Here is a 25,687-nt window from a genome sequence, read left to right on the forward strand (position 1 = left end):
AGCCGACACACTCGTTTGTTTCAAAACCCTTAAGCTGCATGAAATACTGCTGAGGAGGCCTCTCAGTGTGAGGAGGGACCGGTGCAGGAAAGATGTGTTGGCAGTGCATTAAAAATGACAGTAAATCCCAGTTGGAGGTTCAATACTCATTCATGGTCACATAATCAATGGCTTTTCCCCTGGGTACAGCTGTAAATTCTGTTTCGATCAAAAGGAGAGACACAAGGCACGCAGCAGTAATGTCTTCACCTCGCCAAGGGGGGGTGGCTGCTCCTTATACAGTACCTATGGGACCCCCAAATTGTTCATTGTCTGCTCTGCTCCCCATTTTAGGTTACAAAACTGACATTTCAAATACTGGAATTGAAATTTACAAAAAAAGCAGAGCTGACCGGCTTGCTTTGAACATGCCACAGAGCACAAGATGTTAAACTGTAGTTTCAAAGTTACACAAAGAGCGATGTACTTATGATTGCCAGTATCTGACCTTTTTATTTCCTGCTTAACAATTCTAAACATGACAGAATCACCCAAACGTCACATCAAGGAGATAACCATCAGGGATATTGAGGGGTGCCCTCACAGAAACCAGCCTCGCCAGAGAGATTAAAATGTCTGACTGGAGTCATTATCCAGTCGTTAGGCACAGATGTCAACCGCTCTAATCCTCCCCAGACACCCCCGGCACACCGTACAGAGGTGCAAACACCTAACAGCTGCTCAGAACACAAACAGCCCCTCAGAAATAAATTACTGAGAATGATCACCTTTTCACCCAGCAGACCTCTGGACAGAGCAAAATCAGCTCTGAGGAGGGTCTTTCAACAGCCAGCAAAACCTCTCCAATAAATCCTGTCTCGGGCCTCCTGATGGAGCTCTTTTTGTTTGGTTCATTAACCAAATATGAATGTTAACCGTGACATCCTTTCCACCCCCACAGACAACAAGCTGGCAACAAGGAGCTACAGGTCATTGTTTTAGCTTTACAGGAGCTGAAATATGTCCAGGCACACAGCTGTACAACCAGGCAAGTTCTGAAACTGACAGAAAACACAAATACAGACTTGAGAACAGCACCACTAGGCAAGGGGGACCGTATCTCTCGGGCGGACTGAAGGATTTCAGATCAGAAGAAACGTTTCATACGAGAGGGAGCCATTAAGGCCTCCTAGGTCTTATTTAGACTATTCTAAATAATGAAATATCTGAGAATCCTGTCCAGTGGCAGAAACCAGAGGCGTCCACAGAGTCAGCACCAGCAAGGCTGGCGCTGCTTTGTCTGTACCTCCACAATGTTAGAGAGAGCCCAACCACATTGACCAGCTCGCTCATTGCCCACATATAGAGCGCTTTGCTTTACAATGAACCCCCAATCATTACCAACTGCCCGCGCATGATTAACGGTGATCCAGGCCTCCGGCAGACAGCTAGCTGATCTCGCGTCAGATAAGAGCTGTGCATGGGGAACACCCCTCCTGTCCCTGACTCTGCAGAGCTGAATTACATTCGCGGGTAATGTCGTTTGGGAAATTAATCTGTCCGCTTCTCCCTAAAGCCTCCTGACCTAATGAGAATATACAGGACCACGTCCTGCTACTCGGAAACCTCTGGCTACGAGGGGATAAAAAAACAAGGACACATGGCAGAAATCTAGTGATTTGAAGTTATAAAATAAGATGGCAGGCAGTGCGTTTCCATGCATCATCAGCATAAAAGATCTTCATCAAAATCCAGGAAGGGGAATTCAGAAAGGCAGTCACTCTGGACCACCTGTTCAAGACTAAGGTGTCGGCTCCAGCAGTACTCCAGCCCCATGCTGCCCCACTGGGGAAAATAAACTGGCGTATCATGAACCCGCCAGCAGGGAGATTTTCACCAAATGCTTTTCAAACAGCAGATGTTTGGACGTCTACAGCAATATATCACAAGACTGCAAAACCCAGTGTTGCACAGATGGGCTCCTGAAATTTTAACCGTTGCCTAAAAACCATTACTGGACCTTTTTAAATGGCCTAAGGAGTGAAGTCAAGTGGTCCTAATCAACCATTTCTGGTTTCCTTGATTTTACACAAAAGCCTTATGTTGCCTGTTTCTGAAAGTTTACTGCAGTGAACCGTGATAAAAGCACATGGGGGTGTGGGGAAGCACAGCGCCTTCGTGGGACAGGAACAGTGAAGATAAAAGCCAAAAAAAAAAAGTGCACAGAGTGACCTGAACTGAACACTGAACTGCAAGTTCGGCGGTCGATGCACATTCACTGTGGCCCTGCTCCTTCTTCTCATGGGAATGAGTGTGGCCGGGGGGGTGCCCGTCGGAGCCCTACCTGCCAGGGCCCCACAGAGGTACACAAAGCCGATCCTCAGAGCCCCGTGCACCATCTCCAGCGGGACGCCCACCAGCAGCTGCAGAGTCACATTCAGACCCAGGTGTTCTATCCTGGGACAGAGAAACTGCAATTAGCGGAGCTCTCACCTCCTCCCTGCAGTTCAGGACAGTGGCCAGAAGCTCCAGCACAAGCACAGTGCATCAGTCATGGGACCCAGAAAGCATTTACCAGCAGTCACAAACTGCTGCACATGACTGTAGGGCTCTTATTCCACTAACAGGAAGGCTGAGCCACACCTGCACCCTGAGCACCAGAAGCATGGATGGCAGGTGGAATAAAACTGCAAGCTGGCAACGTCTCAGAGTGAGCGGCCTGGCAGCAGGAGGACTGGGGATGGGCAGAGACCCCGCGTGAACTAGCGAAGCCTTTTACACTCCAGCTGCAGCTAGCCCACATATTCTCAGGGGAACAAAGGTTTAATGGGCATCACATAACAATGATAATAAAAAAGAAGAACAAAGTGCTTGGAACAAAGTCTGAAGTGAAGGGAATCTGGGTGTAAAGGGTTAGGTTTTCAAAGAGCTACTGTTCCACCTCCACAGATAATGAATATTGATTTTTCACTCTCAGTTCAGTATCGCCACTGTTTTCCACAGCAGGAAGCACAATAAAGTTGTGTCTGCAATAGCAGAGCCCATTTATTTCTCAGTGTGGAAGAGACCCCTGAGGAACTCTCCCCCCACTGTATTGCAATGGCTCCCTTTGTACAACGCGTTAAGGGCTCCTGGGAGAGGCTCCCGTCTTTAACTGCTGGGTAGAAATATTCTTTACTCTGCAGCTATTTGAAGACAGAAATCCATTTCACCTTCCTCTGCTCGCTGATACAGCCAGCAACACTGGAAACTATTTTCAAATCAAAACTAGTTTCTTACCATAGTTCATATGGAAAAATAAGCTAGACCAATTGAACAGAAGTGTGGTCATTCCTGTTTCCTCGGTTGTGTCTTTGCTGTTTCTTCAGCTCCCCAACAGTCCTCCGGATTAAACGGGCTTTAACGCGCTATGCAGGACTATTTCTGCTGCAGCCATGATGCAGTATGAAAGCATTTGTTTCTCCCAGCAGAAGTCGCGACAGGAGGTTGTTTCCGTTTAGTTGAACTGCAGACAGGAAACTTGAGCTTGTTTACAGGGAGGATTACAGAGCAGGATTGTTCCTGTTCATCTTTTTTTTTTAATCAATACAAGAACAACAAAAAAGTAAACCCTCTAGCACAACAACAGGCTTAACAGTTTTTCGACACCAGGGGCAGAGTGGAATGCGGGCTTAACCGAGAGAGGGTGTGTGTTACAGGCAGCATGTGGACAGAGCCCCAGATCTCAGCGCGCTGGCCAGACACCTCTGCTGGCTGCAAGGGTTTGATCAGCTGACTGACGCAGTAAACCGCTGCAGAGGACGATCCGGTGCAGCTGAACATGAGCGGGCACCCATGAAGGCGAAAGCTCAGCCGGTTTGCTCAGGAATTCCAGGCTTGGGAGGGAGGGCTCCAGCGGAGACACGTACCCTGCGTGCATGAAGATGTAGCTGAGGTAGCGCCAGGCCTGCGCCCGCAACTGGGGGTGGTACACTAGCGCCCCCTTCAGGAACAGGGGGTGGGAGACCTGGAGCACCCAGCGATCCAGCAAGACCCCGTAGTACACGAACACTGCCACCTGCGGGGCAGAGGGGCAGAGTCAGCACACCTACAAAGCAGTGCCAGCGGCGCAGTATTTCAGGCTTGTCGCCAGGTCAGGTGAAAACGCCTGCAGTCAGAAAAGCAACACCGGCTCGTGGAATAAAACACGCCTTTTCTGCTTATGCAGCACAGCCAGTCTAAAAGCTTGCCAGCCATGGAACCGGAAATGGTGCAAAAATCAAAGCAATTAGAGCTCTGATGCTTCCCCTTCATGCCCATTACTCTTAATTTCCTATTGCCTGTCAGGTATGAAGTCAGCTGGTATAACTTGTACAGAAAAGTACTTTGTAAAAAAGCGTATCTTATAGTCCAGTTCCAGCAGGCTCCTGTTCGCAAGTTTAAAAGCTACATGCTGGCCCCCCCCCAGTAAATCTTCCACATGGTCCTGTGTGCCCTGCTCTGCAGGAGCCGCTGGGCACCGACGGCCACTCTGAGCGAATCCCGGGCGGTCCGGTCCGGACAGCGCCGGACCACGCGCTCACCTCCGCGATGGTGATGGCAAGGATCAGCCAGGGCGGCGGGCAGCAGGTGTAGTTGTCGTAGTACCACTTGCGGTCGAGCTCGCGGGGCAGCGTCTCGTGGGCGATGTGGCGGACGAGGCGCTGCGAGGCGCTGAGCCCCGGCTCCTCCAGCAGGGGGCGCCCCTGCAGCTGGCGGCTGCCCTGCAGGATGGCGCGCCGGAAGCTGTTGGACCTCTTGTTGCTCATCTGGGGGCGACAGGGGGAAGAGTATGGGACAGGTCACGGGGCACGAGGACGCCAGGCCCATCCAGGAGAAAATCATTCAGGTGTGCGGCTACTGGGAGACCCAGCCATGAAATGGGCAGCAGCAGACAAAGAGGAAAATGCTTTTTAAGACCTTCTGCCTGTTTGGAGGTTAATGGATCTGAGGGCTGGAGCTTTCAGGCTGCCTGCGCAGCTCCAGATCTTCCTGCACTGGCGTGGAGAGGAGAGGGCCGAGAGGTTATGGTCTATCGTGCGGGCAGGAGGAGGAGCGTGTTCCCGCGGGCCGGCGGTCATTGGGCCCAACGGCTGCAGCCTCCCTCTGACCTGCAGACATCTGCTCGGCCACCAGCGCCGAGGAATGCCCGTGCCAGCGCCGGCGGGAGGAATCTGCAGAGTGTCATGCTGGTCGCTTAGCAACCACAGACCTCACAGGACATTCCTAGAATCCCGACTGTCCTCCATAACAACAAATCTAGGTTGTATTTTATTATTCTTACATTAAACAATGCTGCGAGGGAAAGTTTATTTCAATGAGCTAAAACTCAAATACTACTATCTCCATGAAGGGTCCCCAAAGAATACTGAAGGAACACAAATTGATACAGCTCATGCACAGTTTCTAAACCTTTTTAAAAACCCTTTTGAAAATATGATCGTCAGTTTTTTAATCATTGTTAATCACAGAGCTCCTCTCACTGCACATTCGTCTCTGCTCTGTTGAGCACTCGAGGTGTCTCACTCGACAGCTGGTGAAAATAAATGTGCGAGCACATGGTATCTCAGCTGGCAGGGTGCAGGACTGGACCGGACAGCTCACACAGGCTCTGGGATCAGGGAGCAGGGGTCTGGGTGGCTCTAAACTGTACTCGAGTGACTGATGAGGCCGAAGACTCAGTGGTTGTGAGGCTCAGTGAAAAGCAGACATCCTGTTTCATCATTGATACGTCTTAAACTGGGTAACAGAACTGCACAAAGGAACATTTAAAGGGACCCTTTCCTGTATTGGTTGTGACCACAGTAGGAAGCTGCCTGTCAGGAAATCCACAGTCCTGAGATGGTAAAATGACAGACAGGGCAGGAATCTTTTCGGGGGTTTGGGGTTCTGGGGGAGACAGACCGTCCCCTGGTCTTGACAATCCCCAGTTTTCCATTCGCCCGTTAGTTCAAGAAAGACTTTCTGATCATTCTGGCTACAGTTTTGTTTCCATTTGCTTCAGCTCTGCTATTTCAGTAATTACAGAGCCTAGTCATTAGCCATTCTAATTAAACTCGGCAAATTTATTACTTTTTAATTTTTTCATTAAAAATCATTTTCAGCCCCTAATTTGTCATGAACAAACGAAGCAGAAGCTTTGCGAGGTCTGTGCCGTTCGTCTCTCCTCAGTCTTTCTCCCCCGAGTCCTTCTCTCTTCCTGACGTCAGCGCCGTCTGCCAGCTCTCCGAGGCGGAGCTGCGGAGAGGGGTTCGGGAATCTGCAGTGGGGTGTCTGTCACCAGCTCTCGGCAAGCGCGACAGAAGTCAGCGACACGTGCATTCATCTCGAGATACTCTACAAATATCTATTTGTGCAATCAAATTGAACATGTTTTTAGAACGAGAAAGTTTGATTAACCAGTTACGTTATCAACGAACGTGAACTTCGAACGTGTCCAATTGGTTCAGTGATCAGTTGAGCTCCCGTATCTGAACAGTGAACAGCTGTTCCCAAGCATGCACACACTGGTCCACCCATCCCTCCTATTCCTAACCACTCCTTCCTATTCAGGGTCCTGGGGGAGCCGGAGCCTGTCCCAGCAAGCAGGAAAGCCAGTCCATCGGAGGGCAGACAGAAACAGACACACACAGTCACACCAGGGCCCAGAAGCCAATTAACCCACCAGCATGTCTGTGGACTGTAGGAGGAAACAGAGCACCATGCGAACACGGGGAGAACATACAAACTCCACACAGACAGCAGTCCCGGTATGGAATTGAACTCAGGGCTCCAGAGCTCAGAGGCAGCAATGCTCACCACTGCACCACCATGCCACCCGGCCAAATGCACTCGTCTCATATAAAAGTACAGCTTGCAGAAGGGGCGATTTCAGTTTGGTAGTGCAGTCTCTCCTCAGCTTCCGGCAAATTTGCTTCACAAAGTTTTGCCCTTTTGCTTTTTAAATATTTTTTTGGACATTTGTGTTACCCTTGAAGAAGCAATAGAGCCGGCAGTCTGACCTTTTGTTCCCAGCCTTTCTGAACAGCTGACCACGAGGGCAAGCGCACGTCTGGCTCTCTCCCCCAGATATTTCCCGCAGCAGTACTGACTGGCTACCAGAGTGACAGCTTTATGGAACTGCAGCACTGTGGAGGGAGAGACTGAGGGAGCCCCCCTCCCGCTGTGTGGGTGCGTCCGACAGCCACAGGCCTCCTGGCCGGGACAATAGCGGCCCAGTCCAAGCACATGCTTCTCATTCTTTGATCCCACTCCCAGCCGCAGCCTCTGATGCGCTGGCGCTGGCCCGGCTTGTCCCGTCCAGGAACGGAGCTGGGGGCTCGCAGGACCGAGGCACAGGCCCCCCACACAGCGGCAGTGTTCGCACTGCGCCTCGGTCTGCTCCAGCGCCGGGGTTCCGAATGCCCTCCCCTCCTGCAAGCACGGCTCCCCCAGAGCGCTGGGATACAGCAGTCGCCCCGGGTCCCTCGCGAGACGCCAGGACAACCAGTAGGAATGTTTGCCACAGGGGTCCCTCAGCATTGCACTCTAATTGCTTTCATTTTTCTCTCCTGCGGTTTCACATCAATTTTTTCAAAACTCTAGACACCGACAGCATTGTGAAACGCTGCAGTAAATATTTTCGAGACCTACAGCTGCCCGGTCAACACACACACACACACACACACACACACACACACACACACACACACACACACACTTTATGAGCCTTTACTGCGCTGCATCATTGAAGCATCAAAGCAAGTGAGTAAACAGCGAGAGTGACAGTACTGCACATTTCCAGGCCGCCCAGTCTAGCCCAGTCCAGCCCAGCCCAGCCCAGCCCAACACAGTACTACCCGGCCCAGTGCAGCCCATCTCGGCCCGGCCCAGTCCAGTCCAGCCCAATCCATCCCAACCCAGTCTGGTGCAATCCAGGCCAGCCCAGTCCAGTCCAGTCCAGTCCAGTCCGGTCCGGCCCGGCCCGGCCCGCCTCTCCAGAGCCTCACCAGGTTGACGAAGTCCTGGTAGCAGACCTGCCCGTCCGCGTTGCTGTCCGCCAGCGCCAGCAGCACCTCCAGCTTGTGCGGGTCGAGCTCCGAGCCGTGGGCCGCCAGCAGGCTGCGAAACCGCTCCGTGCTGATGTAGCCCGAGTTCTCCGGGTCGAACTGCAGGGGCGGGAGAGACGCGGGCTGTGACGGGGGGCTAGCCGGGGTTCGCCCCCACACGCGCCCCTCGGGGAAGAAGACCACGCCGCCGGCTGAGCCTCTCCAGGCTTTGGGATCTGCAGGGTCTCACACCTGGGTGCTTCAAGCCTGCTAGTATATGTGGAGTGCCCCAGCACAGGCAGACACGTGGAACTGACATTGTATCAAGAGGTCTAATCTAACTGCATTATACACACTTTTCCGACAGTCCAGAGTTAGGAGAAGCTAAAGTCGATGTTTTTTTATCTGGATTTATGAGCTGCACTGTACCTGAAAACACAGGCTTTTCACCCAGGGAGCCTAAGAGAAGGGCCAGAACAGGTGCTGATGTTTGAATTGGTCACCAAGGTACAAACCTGGTTCCCTGCCTTTCTCTCCCAAAGATCTGGTTTGCCCCCTGTTTGCTGTAATGCTGTCTGCACTTTCACACAATGCATTGATTTTCACAAACTTTCAAGCTTATACAAGTATTTTTGTTTCTAAGTGATTTTTCTCCTGAATGCTTATGTAGGATCTTAAAAGAATTGATTTACTGGATTAACCAAACTATCACTTGACCATTTAAGAGGATGAATCCATGACAGTCCTAGAAGAGTCATCACAGACATATATAATATTTAAAAACAATTGAGCACGGTTAATACATTCAGATACAGGGAGCCCATTTACATTTATAGTGCATCTTCCCAGCAATCTTGATTATCTTAGATCAGAGATGAATTCTACTTCTTCATTACCTAATTGAATGGATTATTTGCAGACAAAGTAGGATCACCTGCTCTTTCGGTGTTAATAGGTTTCTGAAACATGCAGAACTCCATACCTTAGAGGATTGTAATTGCCCATTTTTGCTTTAAGTGAAAGAACCCTGGTTTCAGGTGATAAATGGGTGACACACCAGAATCTGGACGCGTGTCTTGAGCTGCACCACTGCGCTCAGCCAGTGAGATCTTGAGGTGTTCTGAATCAGGGTGGCAATACTCTTGGCGATACTCCTGGCACATAACAGCAGGGACCGCCAACACCGAGTGACCCTGTGCAGGCTTTTTTTAAAACAATCTTTGCAACGACTTGGTTTCTACCAAGATACTTTTCCAGCTAAGACAACAAATCCTAAGAAAACTGGGGTTTCTTGTCGACAGGATTTGCTTTTTGTAGGCTAATAGGTTTAGTATAAGGTTAGAGCATTAGTGCAGTCTGACAGGACAGATGTGAACTGCTAAGGGTATTAGCAGCAATTAAGAGCTTCCAAAGCTTATGCTGTGTTCCGTTACAGATGAATTTAATCAATGCAGAACTGAGAAATGCCATCTGATAGCAGACCTATAGGCCTTTCCTGGATAACAGGGACTGGAATTACCACACTGTGATTTTGTCAAGAAGTTTCAACACGAAGGGAGAAACAGGAAGCACTTCTTTTCTAGACTAATCTGTTTCGTGAAGAACGTCACGTTTACGGTTTAGCGGTTTAAACGGTTAAAAACAAAACCATGCTAAGGGAAAAAAAGCAGCGTGGACTTTGAAAGACGGGATCACAAGCGGTGCTCACTGGGGCACTGGCACCCCTGCTGGGACGTGCGTCTCTGCCTGAATCCCAGCCGGACAGAGACGGGGCTCCACTCTGGTGGGCGTGGCGAAGGCGCTCCCCAGCTCTTCCCACTCGAACACGAGCAGCAGCCAATCCTCTCGGGCCCTAGCATCACCCCGACCCCCCCGCACACACCACACGACACCCCCAGCTCCACACCGTCTGGCGGGGCGGTGGCTCTGGGGCTCAGGATCTGCGCCTGTGGCTGGAAGGTTGCCGGTTCATAGAGGAATCCTACAAATTCCTAATACAAGAAACTGTATATGGCCAATTAATCTTATATTATCTTCTGTTGCGCCATCCAGGGACGATCCTGGCCCGCACTGCTGCCCGTTCCCACTCTCGCACTCTGTCTCTCCTCGGCCTGTTTTGTGCCGGGACGTCCCACTGTAAACCTCCCTACAGGTCTTCCCTCGCAGACCAGACAGTCTGCGCGGACCACTGCACTGTGTCCTCAGAAAGGAGGACAGAGCACTTATCGTCGCTGTCCTTGGCAGGCAAGAAAATATCTCGCAGCCTCACAGCCAGAAAACACATTACCTCCACATGCTGCCTTCAGAAGCAGCAGTAAACACCAGACCGGCGCCTGCTGAGCCCTTGTTACAGCCCAAGTCAGAACGCTGAATCCTAGAAAAATATTTCTATCTTAAATGTCTAGCCTTTAGCTGCCAAAAGTTATTTTCCTACCTCTGTAATACTGAGATCTGATGTAGTCCTGCATCAATCAGCCAAACATCCCCTTATTGCGGAGGAGTATCAGGAATTCCAGAAGACCTCTGAACCCCAGCCTGCAGCTCTTCATCCTTGCCGTGTGGAGGGGTGTATTTCTCGGCACTCGGACCAAGGACTCGGAGTCGCACAGAGGCCCGGCAAGGTAAGCGCGGAGTACGGATCACGCACAGAAAGTGACCTCCGCGATCCACTGACCTTTTTCTGGAGAATGTCAACGAGTTTCTCCCTGGAGAGCCTATGATCCGTGGCGCTCTTCATGCTCAGTGCATGCTGAGCACTGGTGGCAGGCCGTTTGCCTCAGTTCTCATCACAGAAAGAGGCTGCAGCAAAGTGCAACAGAGCAGCCTTGACCTCCTGCTGTAATACTGGCACAAACACCCCCCCTCCCCCCCCCCCACTCGACCCAGATCCCCCGTCCAGCCCTCCCCAGCCAGCTTAATTGCTAAATTTCCCCCCCCCCCCCTTCCCCAAAGTGGGCCTTCATACTCCGATTAACATTTTACAGTCAACAGGCTAACTGCCTGGGATGAAGAGAGGGAGAACTGTGAACAATAAGCTACTAACAGCAATTTCATGCACGGTTTCCTCAATCCCTTCCCTCCGATTATTCCCCGTCCCACGCGTCTCTCGCCCGGCACCGACAGAACCCGCCCAGGTGGGGAGCTCGTGTAAGACCCGACACAACAGCATCACAGGAGAAGCCAGATGTGAGTTTCATCAAGAAACTGAAAGACTGCTCTGTGCACAACAGAAGGGGAGAAGGTTTCTGTTCAGAGGTGTCCTGCCAGAGAAATAATTGAGAAAATAATTCGGCCTGGTCGCTAATTTCCATTATGCAAATTCCTCACCGCAGTGACGTATTTTGCACGGTCTGGCTGAGTAGGCTCATTGTGTGCGTGGGGGGAGGTGTTGAGGCTTTTACTCTAAAACACAGGAATCCCATCCTGGGAAACCGCAGCCAGCCAGTGCTGCACACTATTCACACACAGGTGAAGCCTGGAGTAGCACCTGCTCACCCTGACGATATCCGCTCCATACCACACCCAACACCAAGGACCCTTTGAGGAGTCTCGGGATAATAAAACAAGGGTTTCCATGTTTTTTTAAAAAATAGAGCATATATTAAAAGGTGCATCACACCAAACCCCACAAGTACTGCAAAAAACTTTTCATCAAAGGTATCGCAGTCCTGTTTTCTCACGACAAGTTTGAGAAAGCAGCTGGACGGGAACAACCTTGGCTATATTTGCACTCACACACACTGTCAGTCACTCTCTCAGTCACCTTGTGTTTAGATAGCACAGCACACGCCAGCAATGTGCCACAAGGCTCTTGAAACTCATGACACACACGAACGCTGCCTTTTGTAAACGTCTAAGCCGGGGTCAGTTTGAGAGAGAATGGAAGTGATTCACTCAAAATCCTGGCACTGGACAACTAGACTTGGATTGGGACTGGCAGTGTGACCCCACACACACACCTGTGAGCGAAGTAGTTATGGGCATAATATGACCCCTGACCCTGCCTCAGTCCGGGAGCAATCCCTCTCCAGGCATCCCTCCCCCGACAGCAGATGCTCCCCCTCCCCCTCCCCCGCCCGCGTTCTGTGTGATGCCGCAGAAGAGGTACAAATTGATATTAACGAGCTGCTGTGCCAGCGGGCCTCGCCAGCACTCCGCGACCTCGGGACAGGGGTTTCCGTAGCCGAGGCCCTCTGATCGGCCGCGCGCCGGGTCGCCAAGACAAAGGCCTGATGAGAATGCCAGTGATCCCCTCTCTCGGGCCCTTTGTGCCCGTTCTGAATCAGACATATTCATATGGAAAATGACATTTGTGGGGAGATTAGCGAACAGCCATTGACTCACCCCTACTGGGAAACTAACCGTGCATATTTTGTCTTGTGGGGTCTCCCGCTACCCTACATTCCCATCCGCAGGACTGGAAAACAGCCCCCCCCCTTCCCCCACAGATCTCACTGACACAAACAGGATTTACAGAAAGACCCCACCGCCACCTCCATCCCTGCTATTCCCTCTGCCTGCCTGCCTCCCTCCTCTCAGAGCAAGAACAGTGCTTCGATCAGCACGCGGGCAGGGACCGGCCATCGACAGACAGGCTGTGCGTCCTGAACCGTTTTTAGCGTTAGGAGAGAAAGAGAATCCACTGACAGCTCCTGCATGTGCTGACTCGAAGATAAACCCAATCCCGCTCTGGAACTCAAACTGAGAGAGAAAGCATTTTTTTTTTAAACAAAAAGCTCACAGGGCGATATTTCATTTCCACAAGCACCTTGAGCCTGGGGACACAAAGGCTGTGTGTAAGCAGGCAAACCTCTCCAGCAGCACCGAATCACAGTTACTTCACACACAATTCCCTTTCTATCCATTCCATGACAGGACTAACAGCTTCTAAAGGGGTTGTTCCACAACCACAGACTTATGTACCTCCTTCTTTACATGAACACGGGTTACGTGCTGCTTGTACTGCAGCCCTGGTACCCACTGCTCAGTTCAGTTGTTCTTAGTTCAGGACAGCGTCCCAAGACACAGTAATAATCAGTGCATCTAATTACAAACTACAGGAAGGGTAGACTCTCCATATTTCCTTCAGTTAGTCACAGATCAGTCTGTGGGTCTGCTCTTCTTTTTTCCTCAGTTCCTGCACTTTGGCACTTTCCAAATTTTCTTTTTTTACAAAGGGCATGTTTTGGAATACTGATGTATACAGTACTTGTCTCTTTCACTCATCAGATTCAAGCTACAGCAGGATCTCGAAGGGCTACAAGAGAGAATAAATGATAGTGTTGCTGTAGGGTTTGTGCGATAGTGGATGAAGGATATTCTTTGTACAGTTTATCTCTGAGCAGTCACATTCACACCTGCTCCGTTCTCAACTTCCTGATCTCTCCCTTTTTCCCTAGTCACGTTATCCTGTAACCAGTCAGAAAACACAGAAAGGTATATTAAAGTAAACCTATCTACAAACTGAAACAGAGAATTCTGTATAACTCAAAAATATTTTAAACTGCGTAACTGAATAAGACAACATAAGACGGGACATAAGCTTACAACAGTAAGAATCGTTTTCAAGGGGAATTCATGTTTCATTTAGAAGGTTTGAAAGGAGTCAGCTACCTACTGTACACACACAAGACCCCCGCTTGGAACCAGATCTCAGTTCGGTTTGCTCTGCAGCTCAGTCGAATGACCTCTCAGACAACTTTAGGTTTAAAATTTTCAAGCCACTCTACACCTGCAGCTGCACGCTGGCACTGGCCGAAGCTCGGATTTGTGTTGCCTCACAGAAAAAAAGAATAATGTGCAGATAAAAAGTCTGATACGAGGCCTCACTCTGCAAGTCTTCTTTCCCACAGGAACAGCTTGGTTGCAGGGATGGGATTATGTGCTGAGGCTGGCCCAGCTGTGCCCGCGGGCTGGCGAGGACGGCCCATTATCGGCCAGCCCCCTGCTGGGTGTCCCAGGATATCCTCTGGCCCTGGTCGCCTTGTTCCCACTGGCCTGCAGGCAGCCTGACCGTCCTGCACAGCCCTGCTCCTCTGCTTTCTCATGCAAATCGCGCCCTCCTCAGCAGGACCGCCGCTGCCAAGCCCACTGCGGCGCCTTGTGTCTTTTGTCTGATTGTCTTTTGTTTTTTTAAGGCCGCTTTAGAACCGGACAAAGAGAACGCCAGCTCTGGAGCGACAACAAGAGAGATCTTTCAGATATTTGAGAGAGTGCCGCAAGTGTGCTCCTAATTCTCATATTTCTTCTTCCTTTTTTTAAAAAAAAGAAAAAGTACTAAGCAATTCAGCTCAACAGTTCACCAGGTGTGAAAGAGCCAACTACATGCTGCTGTCTTTCCCCGAGTCCCCACAGCCCCTCTCGGTGACTCTCCGCAGAGGGACATTCACTTGAATGATCGTCGCGCTAGCTCGTCCCAGAACACTGGTATAAGGCGTGGACGTGCCTCTTAAGCTGCCTGTATTCCTGCTGGGTGGTAAGGTCACACAGCCCTCCCACACCGCACTGCCCCTGGGCTGAGCTCTCTGCACACCGGCAGCGGAACGCGTCATAGCCTCACACTCACCAAAAGAGCCATCAGAGACAGAAGCTGCTGGAGGATTACAGACGCTGATGGCAGGCGTGGATGAAGCGGGCTCATTGGTTCTGAGCCTGTCATGGAAGGAGACATCACCCCCTTGGAAACTGCATTACACTGGAGTCTCCCTCACCTCCCACGATGGGACCTGGATCCCTGGGGCAGCGGAATTCGTGCCGACGGAGGAGCCAAGATCGAATTCCAGTGGGGGCAGCGTTGGGCACATCGCATTGGCACAAATCATCCCACATTGTGCTTCGTGTCTAAACAATCTCAACTGAAAAATAATGGAAAGGTAGTCTAAAACCCCTTTCACGAACGTCAGAAACTGGACACGGTTTTGTGGGAACTGTAATTGGGCAAGCAAAGAGAATCCCAAGGATCAACAGCAAAGACATGACAAAAACTTGCAGCTGTTCACTTACATAAAAAAAAGTTAACTCGTGTTCTAGTGCTTTCGTTAAAAAAGCATATTCAACCTGCAAGCGGTCCTGAACGAACCTCTCTGGGAATAACGACATCACTCTCCCCTCTTACCTACCCCAGCACAGCAGAAATCCGGTTTTAGGGAGCTCACCTACAAAACCGAATCCTTACAGTCTGTCAGACAAGGGTTACAGACCTTCAGGGCGGGATACTGCACAGAGAGAGAGCGCTGACTCAGTTCATTCCACTGCTCCCTCCTCTCGATGACGTGTGTATCGCGCTGATGATCCTCAGAACACTGATGATCATGAAGAGGCATCATTTCTCACACACGCGGAGCTCAAAGGTCAGTTTTTTAAGACAACATGGTTAACATTTCACTGAGGGTGACTAACAGACTGTCTCAATGTGTAAAAACACACTCGCATGTTACCCAATGACCAAAAGGCTGACATTTAGTACCCCTACAAAATTAAAAACAGACCAGTGACTTGCTGTGGTATGCCATGGTAATAAAGCACGGTGAAATCATGGTAACATCACAGACAGGCAGGGTAATGCAAACTAAAAAAATATAGGAAACCATGGGAAACCAAGACTGATGAATGTGGCAAAACTAGGGGAAAGGAATTCAACTTTTTCATCTGTTTGAGTTGCTGGGCTGACAGCCTGACAGCCATGTCTAACGATGTGTGCAATTTCTGCTGATAGCTTGACCCCCCCCCCCCAAGCTGTTTTTGACTGAAATAAAATGCATCATTTTTTTTTTTCACTGCACATACAAATAAATGCATCCTGTGGTCAGTGGGTTTCAATCCACGTGAGGCTCCTGTTTCAGATCTGGAGGAGTCTGTTCCCCTGGGACACATGCAAAACACAGTTCCCCCTGCATCACAGACTGATCACCAGGCACAGTGAGGACAGGCTCCCTGCAACACTACCAGAGGGCTACTGGAGGGGTGTTAAGGGAGAGTGTGAGAGCCCCGCCTTCAGATCGCTGCTGAACAATTGCTGCTCAGACCCCTCGTACAGTGACATTCCTCCCAAATCTCGGAATCACAGGGCATCCCAGCAATCTACCCAACCGAGCTCGTGTTTTTCATATGACCTCTTCCCAGCTCGCTTCCTTTAGCGAAGACACACCAGGCCTGATCAGCCAAGGGATTATCAAGAAGTGACCTGCGAAGCTGAAGCAGATTTAAGAGAAAAGCCCCCACCTGCCCACCTTTCACAGGGCTTAGTTTCAAAGCAAGTCAGGAACACTGTTTCTACAGGAGAAAAAGAACGTCCGCATAGATCAGGCACCTTCAAAATACAGTCTAATCACCCAGCATGAATTAATTATAAGATGACAACATCAACCTTAACATCTTGATCAGTTAAGAATATTGCAGCCAAGTTAGCAAAATGAACCTACATAAAATATTCATGTCAAGGGATGTTTCTCCAAAATGTCTCTTTGCTTTACAATTCAGTTCATTAATCTTCAGCTGAACTCATGGGGTTTGTATGACATGGATTATGGTTTCTAGAAGAATGTTCTGGCACTTCAGTAGGAATTGCGCTAACAAATTATCAAAGTGAGCAAGTATGTACTATTGCTCTGAGGACTGTTAAAACACAGATACAATTTACAATGTTCCACCTACACAAATCTTAAAGTTGCATAATTCAGATTTGCACGTTTTACAGTTTAAGACTCGCTGCTTTGCTTTTTAGAAAGTAGATCCCCTTCACTAAACAGTAGAGGAGGACGATTCGAACATTTAAAAAGGAGAATTTTTAGGGACAGACGGCACTGCCTGACCGCGAGACCGCCGCTGATACTGTGGGTCTCCGATCCATCCTCCTCCTCGATCTCAAACACGCCACACTCACGTTCATCAATCACACCGTCCGGCCAGCTCTTCCAGTCTACAAGCTGTCACGGGGTCAAGACATCTCCACGGCCTCCCCTTGGTCCATGATGCCCCTGGGGAGTGACTCCAGCTCCATAACTCAGGAGATCGGGACAGAAAATCAAACCGCAGGGCGGCTGGGGGGTGTGCTGAGTTTCCTTTACTCTTTTCCCAAAGAATAAATTCGAGACTTTCTTCTAAAAAAAAAGAAGAATCGTAAGCAATTTAGTCTGCAACCCCAGACAGCACTCCTATCATTCTATCCAAATCATGTTGTTTTTTGAAAGAAAGGGCTCTCTAAATGTGGGCAGACACATTGCCTTAAAAAGAAAAGGCATGTCCATGAGCTTCCCTGCGTCTGGTTTCCTGTTTTCATCCTGTTGTGGAAAAGCAGCTCAAGGTACCGTACAAGGTAAGCAGAGCGCTGCGCTCAGATTGCTCCAGTGAAACGCCCAGCTGTATAAATGTCAGGCGCTTTGGATGAGAGCATCAAGCCCATGAATAATAATGCCATCACTGTGTGGGTTTCCGAACTCCCTCACATTTCATGCCTTATAGGTCAGAGTAATTTAATCCGGAGTACACAGAGTCCTCTCAGTAGAACTCCTGTACACTTACATTGGAGAGGTACGAAGAGCTTGATTTCACATTGACATTTATTCCTGTGGCAGATGCTTTTATCCAAAGTGACATACCGTACAAACCCATCAGGTGCCTGGAACGGTACGGTTAAGAATAATAAAACCACAAAATAAATGAAAGGCAGGCAGACAGATTAAACACGCTTCTCCAATCCTGAATGGACTCCTCTGGGCCGTGCTTTGCCAGTCCCTTGATAAAGAGAGATGGATTTTCAGCAAGACTGCAATCAAGACTCTGGTCTGAGACAGACCCACTGCTGAAGCACCTGTACCAGACTGTTTCTGTTCAGCCTGCTTCGTCCCTGAGATGAAACGACAAGCCAAGGTCCTGCTGAAACCAACCGAACCTACAGCTGATCGTGTCACAGCTCATCGCCTGGGTCTGCCCACACTGCCGTGAATTAAAGGGTCTTTTTATTTCTTTACATTTTCTGTATGAGTCTGCACCCTTCTGGCAGCGCTTGGAAAGAAATCACAGGGAGATTTCGGAAAGGCTGTGCCTTGTTTCTTCCAGGAGCCTTGAACAAGCAGCGATTGGAATGATGTTGCATCCAGATCGTCTAGATCAGGGATTCCCAATCCTGGTGCTAGAGACTCCAGTCTCTGCTGGATTTTGGTCCAGCTGAGCTCCTGGTTATTCCACCAAACTCCAGGCTGAATGATTAATGTATTAATTAGAGCTTTTGGGATTGCTTTCAGCTCTGCAAATGTCCTTATGTTTCACTTGAGTAACTTAAATAAGATCACCCTTTTCAGGAGCAGAAGACAATTTATAAAAGCTCTAATTTCTCAAATGATTGGTTCAATTACAGGATTAACAAAGGTTGAGCTGGACTGGAAACCAGTTACTCCGAGGTCACCAGGACTGGGAAACCCTACTCCAGCTCCACATTCGCTTTTGCCAATAAGCATTTGTTAACCAGACGGGATCACCGACAGGAGGCCAATCGATCACCCTTCCTCTGCAGAGCCCAGAAGACATTGAGCAGTCCACTGGGTCCCCACTTTATTCACAAAAACAGGGTCTAGTTCAGCTCAGATTGGCCCCACTGGACAATTCTACTGCTTTTCCCAGCTGGATCTCTTTTGCTTTCAGGGGAAATCTTTGCATAGGAAACCTCCCTTCACAGAACGAAAAACAAGGACATGCTTTTGAATTCATTGCTTAAACAACAGCGGTGTCGCAAGCCCACGTCCTGGGAAGTGTTAAAGAAGCCAACAGCACCTGACAAGCCGGACTGCTGGGGTGCTCTGCCCGCCCCTCGGGACACGAAGGCTGGAGATCTTACACATTACTCACAGGGTGTCGATTGGGCGAAGACGGGGAATTAATCAAAGGAACTACTGTGCTGCCCTCTGGCTTTATGCAAATGGTAGTTGGTCGGGCAGCTGCCAGCAGCTTGGGGACTGGAGGTTAATTAATTGGCTCTCTAGATGAACACATGTGAACCAACAGATGCAAACTCTCGCCAACACAGCCCGCAGGCAGGACGAGAGAGGAAGAGGGAGGCTGAGTGGGAGGTGGCCGCAGGGGGCAGCAGCGGGACAAATACAAGTTAAGGAGGAGCAAGGGGAGCAACTGCCTTATATTCTGCCACTTTGTAATGCATTTAATTAGAAGGGTAAGCTGGAAAATGGCTGGACAAGACCCTCAGGTTGTAGCTACTGGCAACCAAACAAGCTACAGTAGATGATCTAAACAGCCTCCTCTAGTTTGTAACCTCCTTAATTAAAGCCACCTGAGGGAAAGGCTTCTTATAGCACTTTTAGGTCTAATGCTGCAGCCGTGAGTTGTGCTACTATTAGAATTAACCATCCAACCAGCTGCCCATTTAGTTCAATTCAGGGTGGCTGTGAGAGGGACCCAAGTCAGACAGATGGCGGCCACAGGACAGGATACCCCCTCACACCCTCACAGGGCACGCACACACGCAGGGGTCGATTTCAAGATGCCAATTAATCTAGCTGGCGTGTCTTCGAACAGTGGGAGGAAACTAGAGAAAACCTGTGTAGCCCGGGGGCACCATGCAGGCTCCACACAGAAGCATGCTGATATAGCGCCGATCACTATGTCACAGCATTGGCCCAGAAATATCAACAATTATTTCACCTTAACAAGGCAGCGACTCTGACTTTTGTTGCTGAAATGCATTACAATAATGATCTCTAGAACACTTCAGGAACACTTGGCGTTCAAGTCAAGAGGTCATCCTGTCTGGTTCTGAATTCAGCCACCCCTGCGCGACCTCTGCTCCATTCACTGCCATTCACTAATGATCTTAGCAAGCGGGGAAAAAAACCCACCGACTGGAGGGGATTGAAACGTTTTAATCGCGAAGGGACTGCTGGGGGCATGGATCTAAAAAGGTCGCCTTCTGAAGGATTTTAAGGCCACCATCTGGCCTGCAGAAACAGGAATTGTCAGAGCAGACTGAGCCACCTTGATGGAGCAGACTGAGAGGGCATTGCCCCAGAAAAACTCAACGGAAAGGTGGTGTCCTCTCTTAACACCCGACAGTCCAGTTGTCCAGTCTTCCTGCACACACAACTTCATAATGGACCTTAAAAATAATGCGGCCTTCATTGCAGAAGATCGGATCTCAGAGCTGGATGTTGTGGACTTCCCAGCCCAGGCTGGAGCTTCCAGATCCGTGCTCACTCCCAGGAGCCACTGGGCCGGACCGACTCCTCAGTGGGGCTCAGTTCAGCCCTCGACAGCTGGCGGCAGCCGACAGAGGCACAATGGAACAAGAACAGCACAGCACTGCAGGCCCAGGACACTCCCGCAGATGCCAGCTCATTTCGATTCTCCCTATTTAGAAATATCACATTTCAGCTGAGGTGACAAATGGCAGACTGCAGCAGGTTTTTCTCAAAGGAAGTACAGCAAATAAAACATGGAAAAGTAACAGTCACACCGTTTTGGTGTGTGAAATAAAATTCAGCCGACCTGGAAGGCAGTAACGCTGTATACATGGTATACCACACAAAAGTAAGATCTTTTCAAGGACCAAAGGACTTAACAAGGAAGGTCCGCAGCAGTTTTTACTGCAATTAATGCAACTAGACTGTGGGAATTTGCATGAGAAAACCGCTGCACTATCAGAGTGACCACCTAGCTGCACAGAGAAATGCCACCTCACAATCAGGACACACATCACGCTGTTTGAATCTTTCTGAGCAGAAGGCATCTTTACATAAAGCCCTAAAGGTACCAGATGAAAAATCCCAAAGCTACACAATGTACTAATCACTAGGAATGATATTCAGAAAACAAGGACTTAAAACAAATCTTCCTTGTTTTTTTTGTTTCTTGTTGTTACAAGCGTGTTTCTCCTTTGACAAAGTGGAAGGCATTCGTTAATACTGCAGTGGGTCTCCTGGGTGTCATACTGGCCTGGGATCAGTAATAGCTGCTGCCTGTTTACAGGACAGCTACAAATTCAACATGATGTCAAAACACTGAGAAGTACGCAGCTAGAAAATCACTGCCAGTGTTCGATGGCAACTCCAGGAATTCAGACGGTTTTGAAATGCTCAGCCAGCTTGTGCCTCCTACCCTCTCTCTCTTTGTCTGTGTGTAAGTCTTTCAAACAGTTTGAGGCCCGAGTGAGAATCAAGCAAGCCCTAAATGTGAACGATGTCAACACCAGTACGTCACGTGTTTCGGGGTGGCTGGGCTCTTAATTATCACTCCTGCCAGCTGGGAAACTGAGCCCGAAGCTTCTCTCTGAATGACGAGCTGGCAAGACTCAGCGAGAGAGGGGCTCCTGCATTATTCTATGTGAACTGGGTTGTGTGGGAGGTGTAAAGGGAAAAAAAAGTCTTTTTTTAAATCTAGGACTGGGCTCCTGCAGGAAGGCATGAGAATGTCTTTTCCTTTTCGGCTGTCAGTGAGACCCGGGAACAGGCAGCTCCAGAGGAGATGACTTCCGAAAGCTGCAGAGCCACGTCCCTGGACAGCCGGCAGCACAGCGCTTTGGAGAAGACACTCCATTTGTTTTTTGCTTTTTGCTTGTACGTTTCCGCATTAAAGTAAATAAATTGCATCAGTTCTCAACTGACAAGAAACTCTTTCCACTGCAAAGCTTGAGATGTAAAAGCCAGATGACACCATGACTTGCATTGTTGTGAAATGCACTGAGGCACCCACCTATTGACACACACAGTATTACTTGGAAGGTTTGTTTCATTCTAAACAAGCTTTTAAAAGAACATTGATTCCAGGTAAGACAGGTAAGCAAGCAAGCGCCCTCCTTCGGGTTGCTGTAAACACAGGTGCCTCTAACAAGAGATGGGGGGAGAGAGGACTATTCACCCCCACACACACACTTTCATGAGGGCCCCAGCAGAGGCCATGCATCCGAATGATCACCCAGAGCCCTTCTGCCTGGGGCCGGATGCTGTTGGACTGAGGGCCTCTTCACCTGAAAGCTCGGATAGAGGTCAGAGGCAGAAGCAGGAACAGCGCGGATGAGAGCTGGTGCAGCACCGCGGGATCAGTCCCCTGTGGGACAGGCTGGGCGCTGGAGGACCGCAGGCCGGCCTCCTCTCTCCACGCCTGGCCTCCAGAGGGGCTCGTGCCAGTCTGAGGCGCCTGCGAGCTGAGCCCTGTGAGCACCTCGTTCCGGCACAGGGTCCTGCTGGTGCTGGGCGCCCTGTGTGCGCAGCAGGGTGCGCAGGGGGCTGGGCTCTGAGCGCGCGTGCTGGTGGGCTGATGAGAGGCTCCGCGCGGACCGCCAGCTGCTTTGCCAGCTCTGGAGGATTCAATGCCACAGTGATTCAATTGTTGTTTTTTTTTCAAATAAAGGTTTTCAGGAATGTTCTGGAATTCTGTGTCAGCTTTCTTATCAAGACTTGCCAATCTGTAAAAACAAAACTGGAAGTGAGGTCCGTTATCTGAGACCCTGAGGCAGGCTGACGGTTTCAGGCAAGAGGCCACCACACTGCTCCTGCCCCGTGGGCAGGAGAGGCACTGGGCCAGCAGCAGGCTCTGTGTCTCAGCACTTCCAGGCACTGTCTGGCGGCGATGCAGTACGAATGCTGACAGGGAAAGTAAGCCGTAATTAACATATCAGAGGAAACACGAGCACAAAGCCTCACCGGCTCCTACAGAACTTGAGAAGAGTAGGTGCCTCAATGCATTCCTCTTGGCTTTCAGAGTTCACACAACACAGCGCAGCTTTGCAATTAGAGAATTACAATGTTTTGGGAAGAGGAGAAAAGCCGTAAGACTATAATTGCTCCCCGCATACGGAACCCCTGATTAAGGTCCACGCGTTTCCACACATGAATCGACAGATGGGAGACTTCAAAAGACTGCAAAACTGTATTTTAAAAATGTCTGTTTACCTTATATGGTTGATATCCATCATCCACGACATCAAAACCCGACGCTGATTTGAATTCCTGTTCTTTTGTTGCGGAAGAAGACTGAGCCGTTACCGAAAGGTATGTACTGTAATTGGTAAAAGTATTGCCTTGCAGTGGTTATACCTTCTGCAGCCTTATCACAGTATGTACACTGTATACAGTATGTATATATAGCATAACTCTGTACATGGTGCCTGCACACCCGCAGAACGAATGACAGGAACAAGACTGTGATGCAGGAGTCCTGCACTTCATTCGGACACACTGAAAATCAGCCCTCGTCTGTTTCTTTTGAGTCCTCTCAAACACTGTGAGCCACAGAGCCACGCATTGCTCACAGTAACACAAGCAGACAGCTGGTTGCAGTCAACAGGTGGAAACGTAAAGACCCCAAAACTCCAGGGTGTCCCAATGGCACATGTCAGTTTTCACTGGAGCACTCCTGACCCGCCTGAGGCCATCTGGGGAAACATGCACTCTCCCACTGAGTACATTAAAGCTAATAGCCAGCAACACACACGTGCACCAGTGCCGAACTGAGGGGGGTTTATAGTGCTGCTGCCAGTTGAGACTGTAGTTCAAGTGGAGCTGGACCACTCAGCTGAAGCCCATAGATGGCTGGAGGCTATGGAGTATGAACAAGCCCCAGTATCTCCACATGCTGACATGGTCCAGGGGTGTCCAGCAGCGCACACAGCACCCACACGCCTGTCCTGCTGGCCTGTGTCCCACAGTGGCATGGGGACGTGCCAACACAAGGCACAAGAGCACACTGCCTTCCAGCAGAGCTCCGAATGACTTCACGACTAAAACCACTCTTGTGCTGAATTAATACCAATTGACAGTACCCAAGTGTGCCCTCAGGGGCTGTTTAAATCTGCTCTGTGGCTCCGTAGGGCCAGGGCTGTAGATCCCTCCCTGCAAACAGTCTGTGTGGGTGGAGCAGGTCTTCACCATGATGGTGATCGCCACCCTCCGCCCTGCAGAGAGCACATCAGAAACTGGCCAGGGGTCCGCAGACCAGAGCCACAGCAATCATCACCCAAAGCGGCACCTGAAATAGAGTCGTCGTTGACCATTCGAGTTTGCTGGTACCGTATATCCATGACCTGCGCAGCTGCTGTGGACGAGCCTGAGGAGGCTTCTCCCCCAGACGGCTGTGGTGCTTCATTAAATCTGAATGTCTCTCTGAAGCCCGCTGCTGCCACTCTGGCACGACTGCTGCTACAAATCACCGCGCTCCGGCTTTATTGTCTCACTTTCCGCTCCGACAAAGCGCTTACACTGCAACGGGGGATCTCCAGGGACAGGCTGAGCCGAGCGACACACATGAATGTTTTAATTAAAGGAGAGCCCACACGTCGTGGAGACTGTGCTCCAGCCACACGGGTCTGCACGGGCCTGCTGTCCTGGGGGAGCTCCAGGCTCGGACCCGGGCCCGGACCGCGGCATGCCCCGGGACAGGGCGGGGAGCCCGCCGAGAGAGCCCCGAGCGGCGCGGCGCACACAAAGCAGGGGACTGGGAGGCCCGCTTCGCTCCTGCACAAAGAGCCTCTCGGCAGGGTCGTTAATCGCATGTGCCACGGCCACCGCGCCTGAAAGGGCCGGCTGACACGAGCCCCCCGGCCCCTTTGTCCGGCCCCGGGAGAGGGGGAGGGGGGTGCAGAGCAGGTGCTGCCCAGAGTCGCCCGGCCGCAGAGCTGGGCGTCGTCAGCCGCCTCCTGCTTTGTGCCATTTGGCAGCGAGAGCTGACAACTGTAAATGGGATTAGATATCGTTCTAATTGCCTTTGTGCGGGGCCGTCCTGGGATCAGTCCAGGCAGGGGACTATTCTCCCCAGAAGCTGAGATTTCTTTTTGGTGGGGGGGGGGGGAGGGGGAATTCGAAATCTGCGACATTTCTTCAGCCGGATAAATCACGACTCCGGCTGCTCCTCGCCACTGTTCCTGCTTCACAGCACACTCAGCCAGTCCTTCCCTGCCTGGTTTACTCTCTGGATATCCGTCCTGCACTTCCAGAGCAGCAGGCGCCCACACAGAGATACAGGGGGAAAGGCTGTGGGGCTTCTTCGAGGGGTCTATTTTACAGCACCTGTCTGACTGCACTGCAGCTGGATTTCATGAGGCCATGGAGGTCATGAGGACAGGCCAGGAAACGACAGGAGCCCGTGTGGCCCGGCTGGTCCGGGTAGCTGTTCGTAGCTAATTGACCCAACTGCTTCTTGAAAGAAACCAGGGAACAGCTTCAACAACAGGGCCGGGCAGCTCGCTCCACACTCCCACCGCCCTCAGTGTAAAGAAGAGCCTCCTGTTCTCAGGAGTACCCTGTTTTCAACTGCACTTCCCCTTAACTGCCATTCAGTTTATCCTCACAGCCTTGATTCCAGACCAAAGAAGAAAACAAACACACACAGAGAGACCAGCATCACTACAGGAGTGGACTTGTGTACTGGCAGGCAGGTGATACAGGCGCCGGTATTTAGATCTCATGAGTATAAAACGTTTTAACACTGAAAAATCATTACCAAGTATCAGTTAGGAAACTAAAAGAGAGGTGACCTAGTCTACACCAGGTAACAAGGAGAGAGGTATTTCACACACAAAACCTATTTCTCTTCGCTGTTTCAGACCACGGAGAAAGACGAGCTTAACCTTCCCCGGAACGCCTGTCCCGCTCCGCTCGCTATCTGAATCCCTACAAGACCCGATGAACGAGTCTACGACAGACGCCCGGTTGTTGTAAACATGC

At 50.3% G+C, this 25,687-nt stretch overlaps 1 protein-coding gene across 2 annotated transcripts in view; it reads right to left on the reverse strand.

Annotated features, from left to right (window-relative positions):
• Positions 1-25,687, reverse strand: part of rhbdl3 (rhomboid, veinlet-like 3 (Drosophila)) — a 30,965-nt gene that overhangs the window by 4,223 nt on the left and 1,055 nt on the right. Inside the window, exons 1-5 of one of the 2 annotated variants that reach the window (XM_088927808.1) lie at positions 14,590-14,690; positions 7,986-8,144; positions 4,542-4,766; positions 3,888-4,036; positions 2,324-2,436 (exon numbers count right to left, since the gene is read on the reverse strand). In XM_088927808.1, coding sequence (XP_088783934.1) covers positions 2,324-2,436; positions 3,888-4,036; positions 4,542-4,766; positions 7,986-8,144; positions 14,590-14,682 — 739 coding nt within the window. In that variant the 5' untranslated portion in view covers positions 14,683-14,690. Of the gene's footprint in view, positions 1-2,323; positions 2,437-3,887; positions 4,037-4,541; positions 4,767-7,985; positions 8,145-14,589; positions 14,691-25,687 lie in introns of those variants that run through there. The other variant, XM_088927807.1, reaches the window with a different exon arrangement.

The sequence above is a fragment of the Atractosteus spatula genome, chromosome 11, assembly GCF_055471065.1.
Source record: "Atractosteus spatula isolate fAtrSpa1 chromosome 11, fAtrSpa1.hap1, whole genome shotgun sequence".
Classification (NCBI taxonomy): Eukaryota; Metazoa; Chordata; class Actinopteri; order Semionotiformes; family Lepisosteidae; genus Atractosteus; species Atractosteus spatula.